We start from the raw sequence: 25,056 nt of genomic DNA, 5'->3' as shown, positions 1-25,056 counted from the left end.
TATTTATTTATTTATTTATTTAGGGCAGGGTCTTGCTCTGTGCCCCAGCTAGAGTGCAGTGGAGTCACCACAGCAAACTGTAACCTCAAACTCTTGGGCTCAAGCAATCCTCCTGCCTCGGACTCCCAAAGTTATGGGATTTATAGGCATGAGCCACTGTGTCTGGACTCAATTTGTATTCTTTTAAATAGCTTCCATTTCTTTCCTCACTGCAGCGTTTAGTCTACTGTTAATTTTGGTCACACTACTAAGATGATACCCTCTTGAGGACTCTTAGCCAAAGCTCCATGTGTTATGAGTCTTTCCACTTCTAGTGGTGGGCCAGATGATTCTCAGCCCTCAGTGAGTTTCAGCCACCATTCAGCCCATTGCTTTCTGGAGATCTCCCCATAGTTTCCTCTCATGCATGTGCAGATAAATCCTCTACAAAAGACTCAGGAAGACCCCTCTGCAGATCTCCAGAGTGCTTTCTGGGTGCAGCTCTGTCCTCTCAGGAACTCTGTCTCACACATTTGAGCTGTTTTGCCTCTCCGAACTCTAATCTCTTTGTCTTCAACTTAGGTAGACAACTAGACTCTCCTGGGATTCCCCCTCCATGTGCTGTGGAGGCAGGCAGTAAACTAGAGGCAGGCAGTAAGCTAGAGCCATCTTAACTTGTTTAAGATGTAACACACTGTGTTACTCCAGGCAGTAAGCTAGAGCCATCTTAACTTGTTTAAGAATCATTTTGTTTGTGTTCCTTCTTTCAGTTATCACAGTCCTGTACTACCTATTGATCAATGTCTGACTGTTTTATATACTTTTTCTAGTTTGCTAGTTGTTTTAGATGGGGAAGTAAATCTAGTTCTTCTATCATGGCTGAAAGTAGAATTCAGTTTATATTCTTGGTTCTACTGATTTGATCCTTCATGTGAGCTTGAACCAAGGACCTCTCTAGGCTTCAGTTTCTACACATGTAAAATGACATTCACCTAATTGGTAATTCTCAACATCCTTTATAGAAATTGAACTGTTTCAAAATTCTTCTGTCATCCATGTCCTATAAGCACATCTCATTCAGCAAGGTGTTTGATTAACACTGTTGTATTATATTCAGTAGATGGCATACTGAGATCTTGCAACTGGTTATTTCATTTGTCATTTCATGTTGTAGAAGGCATTCCCTATTTTTTAGCCACACAGAATAAATTTCTTATCTTTGGATAACAGCCCTCAATCCATGTGAATTGTATGGAGCTGACCCAATCCTCAGCTCCAGGGGAGAGTACATGACCTGGATCTAAGCCAGTCAGCACATTCTATTCTCCTGACTAGGGGTACTGGTGCAGAGATGGGCATATCACTGGTGGATGACTGCCAGGCCTGGAACCTTTGTCTAGTCTCTCTTTGCAGCTGACTAGAATCTAGGGAGATAGAGAGCTGGAGCCTCAGACAGCCATCTTGTCATCAGAGAAAGCCTAAAAATGAAGACAAAGTTGGGAGACAGGGTTCTGGTGGCATTTTAAGCCCCTGGGTCGAACAGTATCTTCAATTAATGCTGGACTTTTGCTACTATGTGACACAATAAATCCCCTTTTTGCCTCAACCAGTATGAGTTGGGCTTTCTGACACTTGCAATGAAAAGCCTCCCAACTGTTCCACCAAATGGTAAATACGTTCATAGTTTCCAAATGGAGTTTAAAAAAATAAAAACACTGAAGTAATACAATTGTGGACTAATGAGCTGTAACAGCAACCATCAAAGCAAACTAGCATGCCACTTGTCTTCATTCGAATCAGGGTATGTGTGCCAAATAGAACCGTAAGTAGAGATCAGGGCTGTGCCATCTGTAAAAGGTGGAATTCCAAAGAAAGGTAGCTCTAAAAAAGAAAAAGAGTATGAATATGACATTTTAGGCCTGTTTTGGGCAAATGCATTCACATGGATAGCCAAAATGTCACTTCTAATACAAGAGACTGGACGATATCACCTAATGTGACAAGAAGCCTCTGACTCCCATGACCTAAAAATAGATAACTTCTTTTTATTTTTTTGAGGTGGGGTTTCATTCTGTTGCCCAGGCTGGCGTGCAGTGGCGTGATCATAGCTCACTGCAGCTTTGAACCCATGGGCTCAAGCGATCCTCCCCACCTCAGCCGCCAGGGTACCTGTGACTATAGGCACGCGATGCCACATCTGGCTAATTTTTTTTGTAGAGATGGGGTCACACTATGTTACCCAGGCTGGTGTCAAACTCCTGGCCTCAAGAATTATGTTTATGTCTGCATAGTACCTTACAAAACACACCAGTCCTAGTTTTGCTCCCCAAAGAACTTTAAAAATATAGAAAATAAGCAGTTGACAATGTTCTTTAGAAGCACAGCACTGCTGGGCTATTGGCCTTTCTTTCCCTTTATAGCTTTCCTATTTTGCAACCAGAAGAGTCTTAAGATAATTTAAGAAGAATTTGAAACCTGAAAAAAATATATTGGTATAGTGCTTATCAGAAAAATAATTTATAATGGTTGTTTTCCAGCTACCAGCAGTTCTTCTGTGGTAAAATATTTAAAAAAGAAAAACCTGATTTTGCATATGTTCCCATTTATTTTTTAACCTACATTCTATTTCCTTTGGTGTACATGCATGTCTTTTTCTTCTCTCTGCCCTTTGGGCTCTTTGATGAAGGTGATGATATTTCTGTCGTGTACTCTTATGTAACAAATGATGAATGCAGACTAGTGATGGTAATAAATTTACTGAGATGTAGGAAACTTGACAATATAGACAATAACTGAGGTCAGGTGTTTTGGAATGCATGTGTTCTTTAGGCACCTGCTTTGACCATCTTATGAAAGCCATGGTAAGCCTCACTCCTAATAACACTCTGGCCTTCTAGAGAATGTTGACATAGTCACAAAAAAGATGAAGTATGACAGCATGATTTGTCAAACAAGGTTTCAAAAATAGAGATATGAAATATTACATATGTATTTCCCTCATTAACTTACAAAATAAGCGAAATAGAACTAAGACCCACTCCTCAGGTAAATCTGGAAGGGAAGAATGAATATATGAGAGAAGAGACTATAGGCAAGGCTTTTCAAGTAAAAACAAGTCCCAAATTTGGGAAAAACCAATCCTTGAAGGTTAGATTATTGTGTGAACACAAAGTATTCAGAGAACAGAATTCTAGAAGAGGTGATTTTTCAAATATTCATTTTTTTAATTGATGAAAATTATATTTATGGTGTACAACATGTTTTGAAATATACTTTGTGGACTGGTTGAATCGAGCTAATTTACAGAAGCATTACCTCACATACTTATCATTTTTTTGTGGTTAGAACACTTTAAACCTACTTTGAGATTTTAAGAATACAGCATATTGTTATTAACTACAGGACTTTTTTTTAATTGTGTGTTCTTCCTATGGGTTTACATCCTTAAGTTGTCATTGTGTTAGAAGTCCCTTGCCAGGCTGGTTCTCTACTTTGCGATAAATTTTCGAGACACTAAAGTCTTGAGATTTTCTAAAATCTCAAGCCAGCAGATGGACACAGAAGCTGGAAATAATCAATACCGCATTAGATGTAGTTGTGTGCCAGAGGGTCTCAAATTGGGATATTGGGAACAAGAATCAGGATCGCTTCTGGTGCGAGAGAGCTGGGCTTCCTTTTAAGCTGTTTAAAAGTGGTAACCCTGCATCTTGTTTTCAAAGGCAGCCCTGAGGTTCTGTCTTGTTTCCCCTCAAGTGTTTGCTTTGTTTTCTAATTCCATAAAATAAATAGGACAGCTAATAAGTTCCCCTAACAGTCTCCTAGTAAGAAAGACAAACATGAAAATCTCTGCCCAATCTTTAAAGCAACAAAAGGAAAACTAAGCGGAACTACATCAAACTAAAAAGCTTCTGCAAAGGAAACAGAATGAAAGGCCACCTATAGAATGGGAGAAAGTATCTGCAAACCATACATGTGATAAGGGGTTAATATCCACAGCATATAAGGAACTCCTACAACTCCATAGGAAAAACCCCAAATACCCTTATTAAAAAATGGGCAAAGGACTTCAATAAACATTTCTCCAAAAAAGATATACAAATGGCCAACCAGTATATGAAACAAATGCTCAACACCACTAATCATCAGGGAAATGCAAATAAAAACAGTGTATCATCTCATACCTGTTAGAATGGCTATTATCAAAAAGAGATGTGGCAAAACTGGAACCCTAGTGAACTATTTGGGGGAATGTAAAATGGTACAGCTGCTACGGAAAACAGCATTGAAGTTCCTCAAAAAATTAAAAATAAAACTACCATATCATCCAGCAATCCCACTTCTGGGTGTATATCCAAAAGAACTGAAATCAGATCTTGAAGAAGTATCTGGACTCATGTTTATTGCAGCATTATTCATAATAGCCAAGATATGGAAACAACCTAAATGTTCACTGATGAATGAAGTATGGTATATACCTACAGTAGAATAGCCTTAAAAAGAAAAAAATTCTGCCATATTTGAAAACATGGATGAATCTGGAGGCCATGATGTCAAGTGAAATAAGCCAGGCACACAAGGACAAACATTGCCTGATTCCATTTATAAAAGTTATCTAAAACAGTCAAACTAGTAGAAACAGAGAGTGGTTGTTGGGCCCTCCCAGGGAGAAATGCGGAGTAGCTGTTCAACTTGGGTAGAGATATGCTGTGCAATGTTGTATCTTTAGTTAACAATACCGTGTTGTGCACTTAAAAATTTAAGAAGGTAGATCTTATGTTTAGTGTTCTTATTACAAAAAAACTCTCCCTAAATTTTAAACTACTCTAATATTTCAAATTATGCTTTGCATACTCACTTCTGGCTGTCAAGCTGTTTTAGGTAGAGATGTCATTTTAGATAACCACTTAACATTTATGTATGCAATATAGAATCATGAGGAATATGGCAGCATTATACATGACACACATTAAAAGTATTTTAATTGCCACTGTTCATGCATAAAACCATTCTTATATTCTCCTCATCCTTCCTATTATATTCACATTTGCTTTCTTTTCCGTTACTATATGTCCAGAGTCAAGCATCACATATGATAATACATATAATTATATCCCCTCCAAGTCTAACAGAGTGGTATGTACAAATAGTTGCTCAATAATTACTTGAGGGATGAGTAAAGAGGAAATGAAGTATCCATAAGTTAGGAAAACCCTAAGTGGTCTTGTATTAATTAATTAATTTTATAGAGACAGGGTCTTGCTCAGGCTGGTCCTGAACTCCTGAGCTCAAGCGATCTTCCTGCCTCGGCCTCCCAGAGTGCTAGGATTACAGGCGTGAGCCACCGCGCCTGGCCTAGTATTGTTTTAGAGAAATAATGTGGTCAAGATGTTTCAACACTGTTAATGGGACAGTTTTTCTTTGAACAGATTTAGTTAGTATGTTCATCAGTAACTTATCACACATATATTAAAAGAAGCAATCTTTTCAGGGCCCACATGAACACAGTAGGCACTTCTACTAACGACCAAGAGGCTGTGGAAAGGAGGCTGTTTCCAGCACATGTCTCATCCACTCAAAACACTTTTAAAATGAAATACTAGAAAACTTGAAGAAATTGAAAACATACAGTTACATAGTTTTACAAATGGCAATTTGTATCAGAGAGGCAGTATAACAGAAGTAAAATTTGGGAACTTTGGGAATGAAGACAGATTATGAAACATCTTGAATAATGGGTTATGATCTGTGAGAATAATATACCATGGGTTTCTCTTGAATTAAGTATAGCAATTTAAATTCTCTAGCCCCATAAAATGGCTGTGAAGTATATGCAACTATTTGCATAATGACAGGAATCTTGTGAAATGTTTCTTTTAGGATTATTAATGGCAGGCAGTAACCTTTCCACTAACCTTAATGATCTAGATTTGCATTCGAGTGTAACAAGTTCCCCACCCAGCATTACAAACCATAAGAAGGGTGGGCAGGGTGAGGGTGAGAGGGCCACCATGCTGAGGGCAGTGCAGAACCCAGTGTAAGTGCCCAGTGAGTCTCTGTGGTCCTCCTTACCAACAGCCAGGGCAGAAGTAAATAGCAGAGTGCTGTTTGTCATTTTGGCTTCCACAGCATCTGGTAAGTACTATAACCAGATAGCAACAGAAATACTATGTTTACAGGGACCTTGCAAATGATCTTGTCCAATCTCCTAGTTTCTCTTCATTAGTTTTCTCCATGTCTGACTGTCCCAGGCAGACAGAATCCACGCTATGCACTGATCTTTGGTATTTTTGTCTTCCCTTGTCAGTGGCCCATATTCAGAATTGGAAGAAGAGTGTGTGTGTACATGAATATAAGAAAAGTATATATAATACCATTTAATCTCTTACTTAGAGAAAAACACTATTCCTTTAAAATGTTTGTTAGACACTCCATGTTCATATCCATAAGAGAAACAATGAGGCATTCCAGGTTGTCATGTCTATTTTGTCATGCTGCATTTACCTTCACCTTCATTTATATTACTATTAATTCAAAATAATATTCAAATTCCTGAGCATTTAAAATGTGCATGTAGATTCTCTAGTCCAATATCAGATAACATGATATCTTGGACTTTGTTTCATTTTTAAAACTCAGATAAATCTGATTAAAAGAAAATATTGTTACAATACAATACAGATCTTAAGGTCCTCAGAAGAAATTTTTTGTGTTGCAATTTCCTGCTGTCATGAGAAGTGGTTTCAAAGTAACAATAAAAGGTCCCCCAATTCATACTGTGTACGCATTTATTTGGTCATTCAACAAATGCTTCTTGAGCATCAGCTAGTTACGGGCATTTTACTAGATGTGGGGCAAGGGAAAGGAAGAAGGGAGGGAAGTGGGCGTTGTGAAGGTTGGTGGGGATAACACAAAAGAAGTGGTAGGCACTGTCTTTGAATATGACATTTCACTGCTGTAAATATAACCCATTTTAAAAATTTGTCTATATGGACTTTATTATAATTTTCTGTTATTAAAATTTTATTATTAATCTAATGCTTCTCAGTATAGTATAATTCAATCAGAGAATTTTAGATCATGTAGTTCCATTAAAACTATATGTATTGGTTCATTTTGTATTTATTCTCAAGTGTGAATCAAAAGACCAAAGACCAGAGGAGGCCTGGATTTGCCAGTGTCCTTGGAAGGAAAGGAAAGACCTCTGTCAGCAGGAGTGCCAGCCACTGCTACCCTTCAGTTCATCAAACAGCAGAAGGTCCAGTGTGTGGGCCGGGACTGCCAGGCTCACTGTTATCTCTTTTTCTTCATAAGTCCTGAATCAGTAATTAAACAATATAGGTTCATGTAATAGTGTTAATTACAGTATTGATTCACATTTCAGGATTCATTGCTTGCATATTATCTTAGCAACATTAAATCTATTAATATAATATGAAGAATGCAAGTATCTGAAACTAAAATCAACCACTCACCACTTCAAGACCATCTTAAAAAAGAACTCATTTTAAAGTTATCTACTCACTCTAATTCTTAATGTTGTAATTACATAACTTGTCTAAGTAGCCTCTTATTATTATGTGATATCTAATCTTGATATTATTTTATAGAGTTATCTGAATTAAGCAACAAAGCAAACAAAACATTTAGTAGTTTAATTTGGAAGGAGTAAAAGAAATATAGAGGATTTTGCTGTATTCTATAGTGCATGAAAAATACAATTGCTCTTATGTAACATGTAACTCTGCCTGGGAGCTAAGAAAGAAGCAAGAGCTTTCTTCAGCCTCCACAATCATGCTAAGATTCTCAATTGCATCATGACCTGTGCAACTGGGTTAGAAAAACAGGAGTGAGATGAACACTTAAGTATAAATTTCTTGGTATAGACTCAGAAGAAATACCCACTTAGGGGTAAATTGTAGTAACAAAAATAATGCCTGCCATGTCCCTATATGTACCAGGAACTCAAATTCAATTTTTATGATGTAGAAACAGGTTTAGAGATTATGCAAGCTCCTGAGGACAAAAGCTGTGTCTTACTTATCATTCCATCCAGAGAGACTCGGAATGTAGGATGCAATCTCTGCTGGTGGGGTGCCTGTGTTTTAGTTTTAATGTTAGAAGTTTCTCTCTCTCTCTCTCTGTATTGTACTGGGATGGAGTAGTTCTTAAAATAAGAAGTAGGGCTAGCGAACAGTTAAAATTATTTTCACTCTAATTTATGTTAACTTATAGGGTAATTATTTTTAAAGGATGTACTGCCTTTATCTCTAAAAATGATAACCTCCCTAAGAGATCTAACTGTCCTTCTTGTGACAGATTCTTTATCAAATCCTTATAAGTAACAGGAAAAAAAAAGAGACCATGTTACATAACACAGCAAAATGGAAGCCTTCCTGTTTTATTCTACTACCAAAAAAAAAAAAAACCCCCAAAATAAACTCACTCCAAAAACAAACACCTGTCTATAGTCAGGTCCACTTGATTTGTTTTGCTTTCACCTTGGTGAGTGCTTTCACCAAAGGTATGGTGCACTTTTGGCATCATCCTCTGAAATAAGATTTGACAGCTGTTCAGCACACACAGCGGTATTACATAACAAGGCAGTTCAAGAAGCAAAAAAGAAAACCATATTGAAATGAGGCCTTGGTGAGTGGGCTCATGCTTAGACAGAATATACTTTTACCACCACTGAAAATAGTCAATGGTGAGGACACATGAGTGATTATCAACATGGAAATGCTCAGCGTTTTCCCCACAACAAATCTCTGAATTGTACATACTGTACATACATACATATGTATGTCACAAGCAGTGACCTAAGCGAGTGTCTGTGTGGGAGAGAACTGCTCTTGTCACAGAGTCTGAATTCTTTTTGGGATGTTCTCAGAAGTCAAGTATGACTTCCTCTTCTTCTTTCAATAATGACACCCCAATGGAAACATTTTTTAAATAACAAAGTAATTTCAATTACTTTGGAAGGGTCAATCCTGAGACTTCTGACCTTATTAGCAACTCTAAAAAATATGTAATGCATCTCCCTAAGATGAGCTCCTTTCTTGAGCATAAAAACCTTTTTTCAAGAGCAAGTCCAAGCTGGTTTTGATTTTTTGGCTTCAGGGAAGGAAGAAGCCTTGTACTTTTTATGGGCTTTTAAAAAAACAAGTATCTTTAAAAATCACAATTGATCCCACAGTCAGCATTTTCTGGTTGTACAGAATTTGTTCATTAAAGTCATGTGTTAAATTAAAATTGAGAAATAACTGGAAAAAAGAATATGGTTGTTTATGCAAATCCTTGAACAGCCCTACTATTTGCTCATAATCAGTATTGCTATAAAGCATGCACAATGAACTTAGCACTAAAATGGCATTCTTCATAGGTCAATCTGTTTCTGCTGAACAAATCAGAGGGTACATCTTTGGAGATATTATTTCAAAATCTCAGCCATTTCTAAATAGTGTGCATATAATTTCTTGCTTAGGAATCTAATGGTTATTTTTGTGATTTAACTTTAAATATTCACAAAGCTTTATTTGGGATCATTTTCCTGATAAAAATTCTGTAATACCAGTTGTATATCATGCAAGAAGAAACTGAGGCCTAGTAACCTGCATGTATTGTTGAGGTGCATAAATGGAAGATGTGGTTAAAACTGGATGCACATATGATTTCTGTTTTCCACTGAATTGCCTTAATTTCATTTTAAATCAAAGATATTGGTTAAAAGGTAAGATCCTTAATATGTTTAAAGAGAAAGAAGAAAATGCTAGTTTATCTTGAAATATTAGCATAAATCTTTATAAAGCCTAGAAGCATATTTTTACTAAGTAATTTCTCCTTTATCCAAAAATGATCTAAAGATCATAAAAATCTGTTCCTCACTATAGAAAATGCACAGTATACTGGGAGCTTGGTAGTTAGCATTTGAGTAAAATAAATACTGTTGTCAAAAATCAGGATGAATTGCAAATTTGGGATGACATTACCTAGTCCAGAGCCTGGTGCCTTCTATGTGCTGAATAAACGTTGAGTAAATTAATAAATAAATGGAAGATTGGGGTTTACAGCTTTATTACCTTTTGAAACCAAATTATTCCTTTTCTAACTTAAAACCTAATGATGTTTTGTCTAAACTAAAAATACCCATGTCTCAGAAACTGTATCATAAAGTTGCCTAACTATTGGGAAGTTACAGAAATACCAGTGCATCTGCCTATTAAATGTTACTGGTTCTCCTTATGATTGACCTTACTGTTTGTTCTCTGAATTAGATTGCAAAGGACAGAGCACTTCAAGGCCTTATATCATGCTATAAATACAGGCAAGATCTACATACAGCTTGAATCAACATACATATCATCTTGATGAAAGAAGATTCAAGTACAGTTGATAAACCATATTAACACAATAATTAAAAACTATATATATACACACAAGGTAAAAGCAAATACTCAAAAAGTGAAGAGAAGCTGCTAGTGTCAGCAGCATCGACAGTCCCATGGTAGCCATCCTCCTCTCATCGTGGTCAATTCATTACAGAGGAGAAAAGACAGAAACTATGGGAAATGCAGACCATCTGCTCAATCCAGATGCAACAGCACATGCCTCTTATATCCAAAGCTTTTTACCAGAAACGAACAGGGATAAGATCTAATCCTCTCATAAAATATCCAACAAAGGTATTTAGACATTTTTGCATCACAAATAAAAATAATGCCAAAATCATTATTAAATGAGACCTTTTAAATATATTAAGTCAAGACTTTTACCACTGAGTACATATTGATTAAACAATATTACAACAGCATTAGAGAAAACTGGGTTGGACTTATATTAGCTTTATTCAGCTATTCCTTAAATAAAATCAGGCTTTTAAAACATCTCAATTAACATATTAAATAGCAAGAACATTTTAGTCAAGTCATCCTAGTTTTAAAAAGTCATCAGAAGATACTCCTTTTATATTTTGTACTTCAAGAAATGTGCATTTCTTATAAGGCTAAAAACAAATATTCTTACCTTGAAATTGTGAACCTTTTCATATTTTGGAATTTGCTCGTTTTCTTTCAGAGTTGCTCTTCTAACAAGTGATGTCAACTGCGAATAAGCAAAGAGTTTCAGAGGTTGCCAGATTGTCACAGACGACTTTGGAGAACCCAGTTTCATTCCCAAGGCTGCTATCAATAAATCTTGCTGACGGCCCTCTTGTTTTGATTTGTGAACCGCAGCTCTATTAGTTTTCCTCCCCGACCAAGACTCTTTGGATGGCATTTTGGAATTCACAGGAAGAAAGAAAACCTATACTGATCTATGTCTGTCGATGAAGTCTATTCAGCTAACACAAGAGCATTCTGCCAGGCAGCACAGAACCCTAACCTACAGAGAGCTGCAGAGAAACACCACGGAGAGGTGGAGGAGGAGGATGAAGCACTTCATAAACAGAGGTCGGCTAACCAGGCAAATTCTTCTTTCTTCCTTTTTTTCTTAAAGGGATCTATATTTAAGCTTCCAAAAACTTGAGTCTGAACAGAAATAAGAGTCGATGCTAACACACAAAACACTCAGCATCTCTCTCTATCCCTCTTTAAAAGCCATGCAATTCTGACAAATGATACATTTCTAAAAGCTTTCTTCTCTATTCAACATATTAATGTCCATTCTGAATGAAAGATGCCTACATACTGCCTGCAATCAGTTTCTAGCAACGGCAACCCTGTGAAGCCCCTAGCAGGGAGGGTGGGGGAGGGGAGGGATTTGACAGGGAAGGCTGGATCAGACTGGCCACCGTAAGAAAGGAGATAACCAATGAAAATCAAGCAACAGTATTTAAGTACTGTATTCCTCAACTCTGTCTCTCTGTTTCTCCCTCCTCTCATGTAAGATTTTCTTGCTGGCTCAAGGCAAAAGAAAAAAAAAAAAACAACAGTGGGAAGATAATGAGCAATGAATGAATCATGTATTATTACAAAATGGAATTTTTTTTTAACCTATTAAAAGCAGAGGAAAATTAACATACAGCACTAGGTTTTAAAAAGAATGAACCACTGCTGCCAGGTAAATTATGAAAGGCTGATCTGTATCCTTTGCACATTATGGACTGAGGTTAGTTAACCAAAACCCAGCTTTATTAAAGATGAGCAAAAACTGGCAAGTATTTTGATGAAAAGGAGTTTAACCAGTATCACACTATTCATGCAGAACAAGAAGCATGCATGTAACACTGCTAACCCCTGGAGTGGTCAGTTTTGTCCAGGTCCTATGAATAGTTTTGTTGTGGGTCACATTTAAATAAATGAAATCATTATTTTAATTCTCTAGTCTTGACAGTTTTTATTCAGAGAGCTTAAGGTCAGGTCATAGTGGGAGCCAGTTGGGAATAATTTCCCATGTACACGGGTCCCATACATAATATTAGTATAACTGTGCTCCAGGACCCTTGGATGCATGTGTGCTGATATACGAAGGGGGATGCTGGTAAGAGACTCAAACATGGCTCTATTTAGGGCAATACCTACATTTTTCAGTAATGTGCTATAAAAGGCTTAAGTTTCCCACTCTGGTTCCCTATCCATCTCCTTTCTGTTTCTTCATGCTATGGTAGTTAAGTTTAATCCATTATGACTCTAATGTTACACTGTATTTAAAAAATCTAAAATTCTATATTTAGATGGTTTCAGTACATTTGCTGGTGTAAACAATTTATTTCAGATTTCATAATCTATAGGGAGTATTTGCCCAGTAAATAGTCTAGTTTAATTAGGGCACGAAGTGGTCCTTACCTTATGCTAGACATTGGAAATAATGAGTGACTGATTTTCTAAACAATCCCAACTTATTTCAGTCTATAGTCCCTTTTATTTTTTAAAAAACATTTTTAATAAAAAGAACAAGTTAATAGTTAGATCTACAGAAGTTTCAACTTCACAAATTTATACCCTTAGGTAATTAATATAAGACATAAAATGCTTCCATTCCAAGGGAAAAAGCAATGGGAAAAAGCTTCCTTGCCTAACCTAAATTACTTTTTGGTTTAAACCTATTTTGTCATGTGATGACTAAAAAATATAAAGGCCAATCAACTCTTCAGACATGTACAGCCTAAAATGGAGTTTATCCAATTCTCAGTAGGCATTAGAAAAAAACAGACTCCAAAGGCAAGTTCAACAGTAAACTTTTTTCTCAACAATGTTTAACATCAAGTTACTAAACAATCACATGTGTAACTCAAGTAGCATTTTTTTTCTATTTTTGATCAAGGTTTTGCATTATATATAAATCAACCCAGTCCTTCAGCTGTAGTAACTAAAATTCAACCAAGCACAGAAATATTCATGGTAGTTATCCAGAAAATTCATGGCCAGGTAAAAGTGAACATTCTGCCACTGAGAGGTAAAGTCTATTGTAGAGTCTGCACAGTTGTACCATCTCTCCTAAGTAATTGTTCTACTCAAGAAACACTGGAGTAATTGCAATTTGGAAAGCTACCTAGTGCAGTAAGGAGACAGAAAACAACTTAGTATGAAAAGGGTCTTAACTACTCTCAAATGGCTAAGGATTTGGTCACTATTACGCCTTCAACCTGGTCGCAACTGCAATTCTGCATTAATTTTGGTGAAGAGCTTGCGAGTCACAAAAACTGCTAACTCTACAATTCAGAACCAATATCAATGTTCTAATGTTCCAGGCAAATGTATATCACTCATGCTTACATTTATCAGGCCATATCTATCTAGTTAGTTCTTGAATCTATTAATGATGACTATAATTTATTAGTTATTGAGTACTTATGTTCCATGGAAGCAGCTAAGCACTTTACACACAGAATCCCATAAAATCCACAGATAAACCCTCTGAGGCATATATTATCCTAATTTTAAGGTTGAGAGAACCAAGGCCCACAGAAGTTAACTTCCCAAAATTGCACAGCTAGGAGGTGGTGGGGCTGGGCTCTCTAACCCTATGCTATATCCATCCAGGTGAGAAAATGAGAAGAAACTATGGAATCTGAGAGTAGTTGTTATGGTTCTATACAAGCTGGTTTCTTTAGTTATTATTTCAATTTTGAAGAGAAGCAATAGACTGTACGAGTAGCAATGAGTAACAATGGATGGTAAGAAAAAGTAATATAGTAACTAAGATCTTAGGGTCTCAAGTTTAACATGCAGTACATGTAGTAGGAAACGCTGACCCCAAGGCTCAATTCAAACACCCCCTCCTTCATGAAGCCTTTGATGATCTGCACCAATTAAATGTGATCTCACCCACCTAAGAACCTCAGAGTTTTTTACTGATTCATTAATTATGAGACATATCACATTCTACCTCGTATCAGTTACCTGTGTAGCTGTTTATATGGAATTAGATTTTATACATCTTTGTACAAACCTTGAATCTAGCATACTAGCGCTTACGCAAATAAAGGTTCAATACGTATTTGGTTAAAAAATGAAACCAAATGAAGGCAGCTATTTTTATTGAGGGGCAGTATAGTATAATAAATGAAATTTGAAATCAGAGCAACTGTTTGAATACTGACCTTGGGAGATCTGCCTGGTGCCTTGATTATGTTATCTACGTAATATGGAAAATAATACCTATTTTATAGATTACGGGAAGTTTAAAGAAGATGACACATAAAAGATGAAAAGACTACAGGCAGTAAATGCTCTATAAATGATAGGATTACAAGGGTGCTGTTCCAAATATTAGCTATAGGGTATGCTGTGTAAGTATAAGACAGGTCCCTGCTCTCAAGGAGTCTGTAATCTGCTTTTAGTCAATACCACACCAGCATGCCTGGAAACTCTTGGCCTTCCTTTCTTATTATGGCCTCTACCCAATGTCCTACATTCTGGCTCTAATCCTAATTTTTAAAAGGCATATAATGACATGTTTGTTAGCTGAGGAAGCAGGGTTAGGAGGGAAGTGGAAAGTGGCAAGGAAAGGAGATTTTCGGTATTTGTTAAGGAGCCAGGACACTGCTTGATGCTTCACATGGGTGTCCTGTGTGTCGTTCATAACCATCCTGGGAGGTTACGTTGCATGATGGTCACACTTTGTAGATGAAGAAACTGGGGTTCACAGAGTGACTTGCTCAAGGTCACACAGTCAGGAAGTGAAAAGTCTGAAATCAGAATCTCCAGCTTTTGTCTCCAAAGCCTGACAGCTCTTTCTGCTACTTTATGAGAGTAGCAGATAAATACAAGGTGTTAGGGACAAAGTGCCTCTCATAGTCTGGCTCTATAAAACAGACAAAAATGGCTTCATTGGGTACGGCTCTAAACTGGCGTGGCACATATCCTGCAAGGTCGATGGAAACACCCGCAGTAGCCAACTTTTTATTTTGACTGGCAATCTAGGGCTTATCTTCAGACCTGACCCTGCCCATCCCTGACACTGATGTCACTTCTGTAGGTTCATCTGAATGAGGGTGACTGGCCTGGAAACAGGGAAGGGCAATGGGCAGATTCTCCAATCTTCTCTGTGCCTACCTTATCCATGCCATCTGCAATACAGAGGACTATAAAAACCGTAAGGGTGGGGCAGGGAGCTGTGAGGAATAAGGAACAGAAGGTGAAATAGGTGCCCTTGAAAAGGAACGCATTCACTGCTTTTCAAATAAAGAAATTTCTACTGATGCCATTACCCTGTTGTTTGCCAGTAGTAATACTGGATTCGTGCTAAGCCAGCCTCTCATTTTCACCAAGTGCAATAAAACAGGAAATGGGCTCTGGGGCCTGACAGAATTGCTACCCTAAATAAACCCTTTCATTTATTAGCTGTGCCACGTCCTTAGTCAAGTTACTATTTCAGTCTTTATGTGTAAAATGGGTTAAAAATACGGTATAGAATTATTAACAATTAGATGATATGCAGCAAGCATTTTGCATTTCTGGCACAGAAAGTAATAAATGGAAGTTTGTCCTCTTTTCCTTGTATCCAAGGGCCTATATTTCCAAGATCAAGGATAGTATAATGTGTAACTGTTATATGGATTAAAGGCCCAAGACCATTGTCCTGTGCAATGAGCTTCAGATCAAATTGTAACCCATTATTTAGAAAGATCGTAAGCATCGCTGTTCTGCAATCTTTACCCTGTTCCTGGCAATGTTATAGTTAAGAGAACCTCTATGCTCAACTCTGAGTAATCCCATCAAATCCTGCTTACAGAAAAGGGTCTTATCAATTTATTCACACAAAGGTACAAATGACTGATTATACATCCTTTTCTGTAAGGATCTGGTTTTTAATATGGGACCAAGACTTAAGCCAAAGGAATAAATCTCCAACTACTGAATGTCAGGACTTATTTATAGAAAGAGGATTCTCTAGGAAACTGGAAGAACCTCATACAACACAAACAGCCACCTCCTCTATAACATTATGGTGATATCACAGACTCATACCATAATGTTCTAGTTAACTAAATCAACATTCCATCCGAAAAAGCACCACAGAGGAATGTTCTAGCTGGCACGGCCTTAAGACTTGGGGAGGTGCTAAATAACTGGATTAACTCTTGGGTAATTAGGGTTTCTGATTTAGGTTTAATGAAATCCTACAATTTCTATAAAATGTTAAAATTGAGGTATAAACAACAGATTTCCTGAAATATCCAATATCAAGTTATGAATTCAAGCAAATCTTACTCTAGATACACAGATTATTCCTACCTTCATCCTTGACTTATAATTTGTAACCTAATTATTCTCCATTAGAGCCAGGAGTACAATATATGTCAGTTTCCATTCATTGACAACTGCATGGCATTGTACTACTAAATGCTTCACATGTATACTGTAGTTGAGTTGTCAAAACAAATAATGTAGATATAATTCTCATTTTATAGATGAAGAAACAGAAATTAAGTATCTTGCCTAAATGGTCACCTAACTAGTACATGGTAAAAATAGGACTTGAACCTACGTCTACGCAACTTCAAATTCTGTATCTTTCCTTTAGACTATCCTGCCTCTCGTATTATCTGTTGCTAACATGCAATTGTGAAAGCTTACCATCTGAATAAATTTCTAGATCATTTATATTCTTACTCTCAGATCACCAGGCCTTTTACTGCTATACTTGAATTTATAGTTATCTACCAGATTCAACACTCGAGCAAAATTTTCAAATACATTTAAAGTCAAACATTAGAGACTTTTGTATCAAAACTCTATAAATTCCTTAAGTTATATTGGGAAAAATAAATTTTTATGTTGCACAGAAAACTCAACATTCTGCCAAGACTCTAAATTTTTTTTGCTACTGACAACAATCACATCATAATGCCTAATTCAGTCTTCATTATATAGCTTTTCTAGTATTAACATAATATCTATCTAAACAGATAACAATAAGGCACATCAGTGCATTCACTTCAGTGTATAATAAATTTGAATGACACTAGATTAACATTGCCACTACCAAATATTGTATACTCTAATATGCTCCCTGACAGACTCATATGCAATAATATTTAAACATATAAGACATTTGAAAACACAAAGCAAACAAAAAAATGTAGCCCCAGCATGCCGTTTTCTTTTGAGAAACAACAGAAATATGAGGAAATGCCCCCAGTGCCAGTCGTGAGGAAGGTTTTTCATTCTACATGAAGAACATCATGCCCAAGGAGGAGGGGGTGGAGTGGTGCACAGTCTGGTTTCCAAGTCTGGTTCTTACTGATATCAGCCAAGTTACTCAACTTTTCTAAATCCCACCTGGACTAAATCAACTCTATGGTCTTCTCAATATTTTTAATAGAAATTCAAAAGGAAGAAGGGATGTGCTGTGAGATTTGGGAATGTCTACGTGGGAAAGGCCTGCTGGCTATATTGAGGTACCTTCACAAAGTATCTCTGGCAAATTTGCAATTTTTTGTCTGATATCCAATCTTGTAGGCTCAGAAACTTACTTTGTCAGCACAAGATTATTTCTCAAAGGGAGACTAACATTTTAATACCAAGCTCACGAAACTGATAGGTAAATCAGAATGGCAGCTGTCTAGTTTATAATAAGATATGAGATATAATTATCATAAAGTAGTGACCAACATCCTCTTTTTGGTAGCACATCTACAACAAAAAATTTAGCAAGTTGGTGAGAATGGAATCAGAGCACGGAATGGATGAACTGAGTATTTAATGAACAGAGTGAAGACATCTGTTGAATCCTCTACAATTAGGATCACCTTGCCAATGTCCTAGAATACTCAGTGTCCATTTCACAGGAGCTGCCTCCCTTTATGTCAGTACTTGGATGGGCATAAGCAACTTCTATCTCTTTGAGCCTCCTTTTTAGGTATTTCTTTATGATTTTGCATATCTCTGCTCAGATATCCTAGGTGGTGATCTTAAAGTTAATTCATAAAACAGTATTATGTTTTCATTTGCAAGTTCTTAGAGAGTGGTAGATTGTAGCTCTGATGTATTGATAACAATTTATATAATAATTGCTTTGGGAAGAAAAGATAAATGAAAGATGTCCTTATCCTGAATTATGCAAGCATATGTTAATATAAACAAAATTACATAACAAGAGTAAAATGTTCTAATCTAACACTCTGCAATATGTGGCCACTAGCAATGATGGTTGTATGGTGATGAACATAACATTCTTCCTTGGCTCTTCCTAATGAAAAGCTGAAATTGGCCTCCATGGGAATTCCATCTTAATCTCCCTGTCCCTGCCCCCTGCTATGAACCTAAGGGGCTACATGGGGAAATGTGTCATTTTAATTTTTGATACCTATTACCTGCAAGACTTAAAGAAACACTATTATTGTTCTGCAATTAATAGAGAAGCTCAAACACTTTATCAATAATTAGGAACTTCAAATCCAGTGCAAAACTCTTGAATCAAATGTTTTCACTTTTTCAAAAAGCCTTTAGATGTAATATCCTTATAGAAAATACAACTAAAAACCAGATTCAGGTTGATATTATTAGGAATGTTTACAGATTTTAAACTGTCACATGAGGCTATTTCAAGTTATCACACCTCAGTGAACATTTTCTACTTATTTAACAGAGGCAATTCAGTATATGAGAATAAAAGCTAAGTATTGTATTTTCAGTTTTCTCATTCCTCAAGTGACTTCTGTTGCTTAGGCTAGCACGAAGCTCAAGTGTTTTGGTTATTTTAAAAAGGACCTGTTACAGGCTTATTTAAACTTCCTATATGTGGCACAAATACACTACAGTTTGGTTAGAATATTCCAATTGCAATCAAGCCTCAATAAAGACAAATGTTGACTCATGGCATGAAGCAGAAGACTTGTAATGTTCAAACATACTTTTGAAAACCTGTTTTTCTTATCTGAAAATGGCAATAGTGGCCTGAAGATAAAAGATTTAACCTTCATAAATAATTATCCTGGGAAGAAGAAGTGTAAGCATGAGCATACTTCACAGATGTGTTAACTGACCACCACCACACTGCTATACAGAAACGTTTCTTTGTAATGACACTGCTACAGTGCATGGTTTACAAGATAATGATGTGAAAAAAGGGAAAATAGCTTGCCTTTGGGCATTTTATAAAACCAAGTTTTTATAACATGTCCACAGTATTTCATTTTATGAAATTCCTGTTAGTTCAAAGGATCCTAATGAAATTAATAGAGAACCTTAACAACCTCTAACTTGGATGCTCTTCATATAACAGATAACCATTAGATTCTTATTTTTATATAGACTGTGTGCCATATGGAATTTGACATCTTAAGAGTGAGTTGGGGCATCTGGACAAGGCCCGTAAGAGATCAGTATGTTAGAAAAGAAAACACAGAAACTCAGACTGCAACAACTGGCTCTTGGGAGGATGAAGAAGAAAAGATTAAAGGATGATTTAGTATCTATCTTTTAGTGACATTTTAATGTATTGAGAGGAATCTACCCCACTAATTTCCTCCTCCACAAAGGAAAGGTTAAAGAGAGATAGTCTAACCAAGCAATTGAAGATCTATGAGGTAACTGGCTTAATAACCCCATTCTAGTCCAACATTACAATCATTTTAATTACTACAGTCTGACAATCCAGTTAAAAAAAATCTAAGCCTGCTTTTACACTGCCCCAAAATCAGTAGCACTTACACAGAGCTTTAGATTCTACAAAGTGCTTTTCATAGATACTATTTCATTATATCTTCAAATTCCTATTTCTCAGAAAGGAAATTCACTGATGTTAAGGTATTTGCTCAGGGCAGATAGTTGGTAAGCAAAGCAACCATGATGGAACCCAGGCCTTCCGACTTCACACCCTGTCCTCACCCTACTCTGCTGTGCTTCCCTGAGAACTGAAGACATGATCACTCAACATGTCATGAGACTGACTCCTAGCCTTAAGTAAGGCTCAGGTGTCACAAAGACCCAGAACCAACAGTAAGCATAAATATTCAGTGACCACCCTGATTCAGTTCTAAGCCTGCAATTGGTTTACAACTGTGGTCTGAGTGGTCCCCCAACCTTTTTGGCACCAGGGACTGGTTTCATGGAAGACAATTTTTCCATGGACCAGGCCGGGGGGATGGTTTTGGGATGATTCAAGTGCATTACATTTATTGTGTACTGTATTTCTATTATTATTACATTGTAATATATAATAATTATACAACTCACTGTACGTTGGGGACCCCTGGTTTACAACATCCAAAGAAGTAAGGTCAGCCTTGCTGATTAAATTCTAGTATTTAAAAAAATCTTTTCTATTATTTTGATGGTGGTAGGTAAAGTGATACATTGATCTCACACAGATACATGCAGTTCTTTGCCAGATATTCATCAGGGCTTCAAGGAGAGTTATTGAGCAGTGTGCCTGTTTTTGTTTTTGCATTGGCTTTTCCTGCTCCTTAAATAAAAACAAATCAACAAAACCACCCTCCAAACCAATGAATTGAGAGTAGTCTCTTGAGCAACTAATTAAGCTGTCTTTAGAAATAGGTAATTAGCTTTCCATTAAAATCTACCAAACAAACATACATAATTTACAAGGTAGAAAGCCATTCCAATCTCATGAGTAAATAAATAAGTCTTACATTTATAACAGAGATTCCAGATAGGCCAAGGTAGTAATTATATAATTAGGATGCATTTTATCTTTAAAGGGATAAAAAAGAAGTAAAGATTTTTGGGTGCTGGACATGTGGCCTAAGAAAGTGTAAATATTTTATACACCCTACAAATTCATTAAGTGAAAATACTAAAATGCTCAAAGTGTATATCCACAACACTAAGCTCTCAAAGTTTTCACTAAACATTTTATTGAGTATCTACTATGTGCTAGGCACTAAAGAAACTATGGTGATACCAGAAAATGGGACCCTATGTTATTTTACAAGGATCAGATAGTAAACAAATACATGTTTAATGAATAAATTATAATTAGACTAAGTATTGGGTGGATAATATATTTTTCATCCAATTTTAGTCCCATAATCACATTTCTAACAAAGGTTGGATTTATCCCCAAAATCTATGACTGTAACCTCCTTCCAAGCTGCCCCCTCTTCTCATGGGCCTCTGAGCCTCTAACAGGTAACTTCTCCACATCTGTCCATTTCAAATCTCTCTCTCTCCCACCTTCCAATATGGCTGTGCCTTCAAAACCCTGTAAGGCCCAAACCATAAGGTAGTTTATGACTACTTCATTTATACAGTCCTTTTACCAGAAATAATGCAGACAGGGAGCTGTAGTTTATAAACTCTCCTCCCTCAATCTGCCTAATCATACCTTCCATAAAGAGTTAAAACAATTAAAAAAAATTTTTTTTTTTTTTACTAAAGTTCAGTGTTATCTATAGCTAAGTGATTAAAAGCCTGGCCTTTGAGTCAAGGCTATCTGTAAAAGAATCTCAGCTCCATTTATTAGTTATGGGATTTTAGATAAGTCTTAGTTTCTTTATTTGTACAACTGGAATGATAGTAGCTATACCTCATGGAAGGTTGGAAGGATGAGATGAGATGAAGTAGGTAGAATGCATGGAATATATGTAAAGCATGTAATTTCAGTACCTAGCCTGCAGACAGCTCTCAGAGATTAGGTGGTGATGGCAATGTTGATATTGTTATCATCGTTAGCATTAGTCTTACCACCTAACCCAATGCTTAGGACAAAGTAGGTGTAAATAAATGTTGAAAGAATGAGCAGGCAAAGCTCATGGCCCATTCATAAGCCTCACTGAATTCTTCAGACTCACAAATGAAGGCCTGATTCCAGCCTCTTGCCCTTATACTGTCGGAATAGATTTAATACAAAGAAAATGTGTAATTTTTGTCTTATAGCTAGATTATTCAAAAAGTAACAGCTCATAAGAGGTGCTAAGAATAAGAAGAAAGGCATTTTAAACATTGTTTCCTCTTTTTTTTTTTTTTTTAGCAAAAATGCATGTAAAATATAAACTAAAACATGTTAGGAAATTTGTGATAACATAGGTATCTTAGCAACATAGCTTACTAAAGAAGATATTGAAATGAAAACTTTTGTTGTGCTAAGAGAACATGTGCTACCTGAAATAAGAAGGATGCCTGGGATTCATGAACTGTAGTTTTTGATTTGAGATACTGTTGAATCATTGTGGTTTAAATTAGTTTGCAGGACCAAAAAAATGCACAGGTCATGAAAAGTTTTGGATGAATAAAAGCCTTCTGCAATGACAAGTTCCAAGAAAATGTTAGAAGGAAAAGGGAGGTGGGGCAGTATCTACAATTAGTAAGCCCAGTTACAAGTCTCATCATTTTTCCTTCTATGATTTCAAACACATAATTTGCTACAAAATTTCAAGATGAAGTTATTTTCACTATTTTCAAATGCATGTCTTTATAAGGAAGACATTAAAATTAGAAGTATCTTGTTTATAAAAAAATCTTGCCAAAATATCTCCTCCTACAGGATTAGCCATAGAAAGAAAGGTTTTTAAGTGTTTTTGTTACATTTTTCAAGGTCAAAGTAACAAACCATGTGGATCAGTTGAATAATTTTTTTGTTTTCATTTTTCAGAATCTTTGAGATACTAGGAATAGAATTTAATATTAATACATTATGTTATACCAATGATACTGCTTTTAATGAACAGTAGCATATTAAATTATTGTGGGTCATGTTCATGCTTTGTTTTAACTATCTCCTCTTTCGTAAATTACATCAAGTTTCACACCTCCACATTTGAAAACCTATCCAAAAGCGAAAGAGTTATTAGCCTCATGCCAAATGATATAAAAGGTGTCTCTGGGTTCCCTTTAGGCATGGTTGTCTCAAGGAAAAGTATTGTTTGAGTTGCCAGCTGAGCTAGCTCCTTTTCCCATGGAATACCATTTTTTTACCTGAAAAAAAATGAGTAAATTTTGACTTGGGTGTTTGGCATTTTCTAAAAAATACAGTTCTTCTGGTACCTCAAGGGAAACAACTGACAGTGATAAAATTTAAACTTTCAAGTGAAAATCATAATTTTGGAAAATTTTTATCTGCCACCCTGAATTGACAGCTTCCCATAACTTAAATGACTTTTCTGATGAGATGAATGATGATATTAACAAATATGAGTCTTTGATATCGTATATAACTGTCAGCACTTGGAAGACCTGGATAACTCAGTGAACCAATACTTTCCAAATGACCAGTGCATGATGTTACAGAATCATGCATAATTGAAATATCCATTCAAAGCCCAAGACAGACCAATGGATTTCATTCAATGTAAAAATAAGAAATGATAACCAATTAGGTTTCAGATTCCATATCTCAAGTAACCTTTAGGAAACTGCCATTTGTCTAGTTTTGGTATGGTATCAAAGAGGAATATCCACAATTTTTTGAGAAGGCTATTAAGACACTCCTCTCTTTCTCAACTGTTTATTTATATGAAGCCATATTTCCTTCATATACTTCAACCAAAACAGCATATCACCACAGACTGAATGAAGAAGCATTTATGAGAATCCAGTTTTTGTAATATTAAGCCGTACATTAACGAGATTTGCAGAAATGTAAAACAATGCCATTCTTTTAAGCTTGTTTCAAAAATATTATTTTGATGATCATGGTATTATGTTGGCCAGGTACAGTGGCTCACACCTATAATCCTAGCACTCCGGGAGGCCGAGGCAGGAGGATCACTTGAGATCAGGAGTTCAAGACCAGCCTGAGCAAGAGCGAGACCCCGTCTCTACTGAAAATAGAAAGAAATTAGTCGGACAACTAAAAATATATAGAAAAAAAAATTAGCCAAGCATGGTGGCGCATGCCTGTAGTCCCAGCTACTTGGGAGGCTGAGGCAGGAGGATCACTTGAGCCCAGGAGTTTGAGGTTGCTGTGAGCTAGGCTGATGCCACAGCACTCTAGTCTGGGCGACATAGCAAGACTCTGTCTCAAAAAAAAAAAAAGAAAAAAAAGAAAAAAAAAGATGTTAACATGTAATTTTTATTGTTTCTTAAATGAATTAATAGATTTTAAAAACAGATGTCTGGGCTCAATGTTAATTACACTGAATAAAATTTCTGCAGACATCTCTTATATATAAGGTTTCATTGGTGAGAACATTGATCTGAGTTAGTGCTTTAATCAAAAACCACTTATCATTGCATATTTCAGAACTTCCCCCCAAATTTAATTTATATTAAAGTTATGTTTTTCATTTTCTTCATTCTTATTTCTCAAAAATACTATCTTTAGTAAAAACATCTTTCCTTTTTTCTTTTATAGTTATGAAATGCTAATCCTTCATTGTTATCGATTTCCCTGTTCCTGAGAGATAACAGAAAATGATAAACTGTCAAATTATGTGAAAGACCTGAGAAGGTTTTTGTTTGCTTTTGTTTTCTCTTTCTTTTTTGCTTCTAAATTATGATAAACTCTCTACAATAAGTTTTACATATAGTCTCTAGAATATTGATTTGAAAAGCATTTCAACTGTCTTAAAAATCTTACTTATTTGGGAGGTGACTGTCAACTCAGAGGTCTTTCGTCGGTTTGAAAGAGCTCGGTAAGCTTCAACTTTGACAATGAAATGTTAGTAAGTACTTTGAAGACTGAAATGATGCAAACCTGAAGCTGTCAACCTGAATTTAACTGTTGAAAATGTAA

At 36.2% G+C, this 25,056-nt stretch overlaps 1 protein-coding gene and 1 long non-coding RNA gene across 4 annotated transcripts in view; one reads left to right on the top strand and one right to left on the bottom strand.

The window, feature by feature from the left end:
• CHN1 (chimerin 1) overlaps positions 1–25,056 on the bottom strand; it is a 187,490-nt gene that overhangs the window by 40,571 nt on the left and 121,863 nt on the right. For all 3 annotated transcript variants that reach the window (XM_045558932.1, XM_045558933.1, XM_045558934.1), the window contains one exon: positions 10,999–11,076. In XM_045558932.1, coding sequence (XP_045414888.1) covers positions 10,999–11,076 — 78 coding nt within the window. The remainder of the gene's footprint in view (positions 1–10,998; positions 11,077–25,056) is intronic.
• On the top strand, positions 11,290–24,075 carry LOC123643411. The gene is made up of 3 exons (XR_006736783.1): positions 11,290–11,423; positions 17,743–17,818; positions 24,033–24,075. It is a non-coding gene; the product is annotated as an uncharacterized LOC123643411 (long non-coding RNA).

Source organism: Lemur catta, chromosome 8 (genome assembly GCF_020740605.2).
Source record: "Lemur catta isolate mLemCat1 chromosome 8, mLemCat1.pri, whole genome shotgun sequence".
NCBI lineage: Eukaryota > Metazoa > Chordata > Mammalia > Primates > Lemuridae > Lemur > Lemur catta.
The sequence above is the reverse complement of the archived record's forward strand: the minus strand, read 5'-3'. Positions and strand labels throughout refer to the sequence as shown.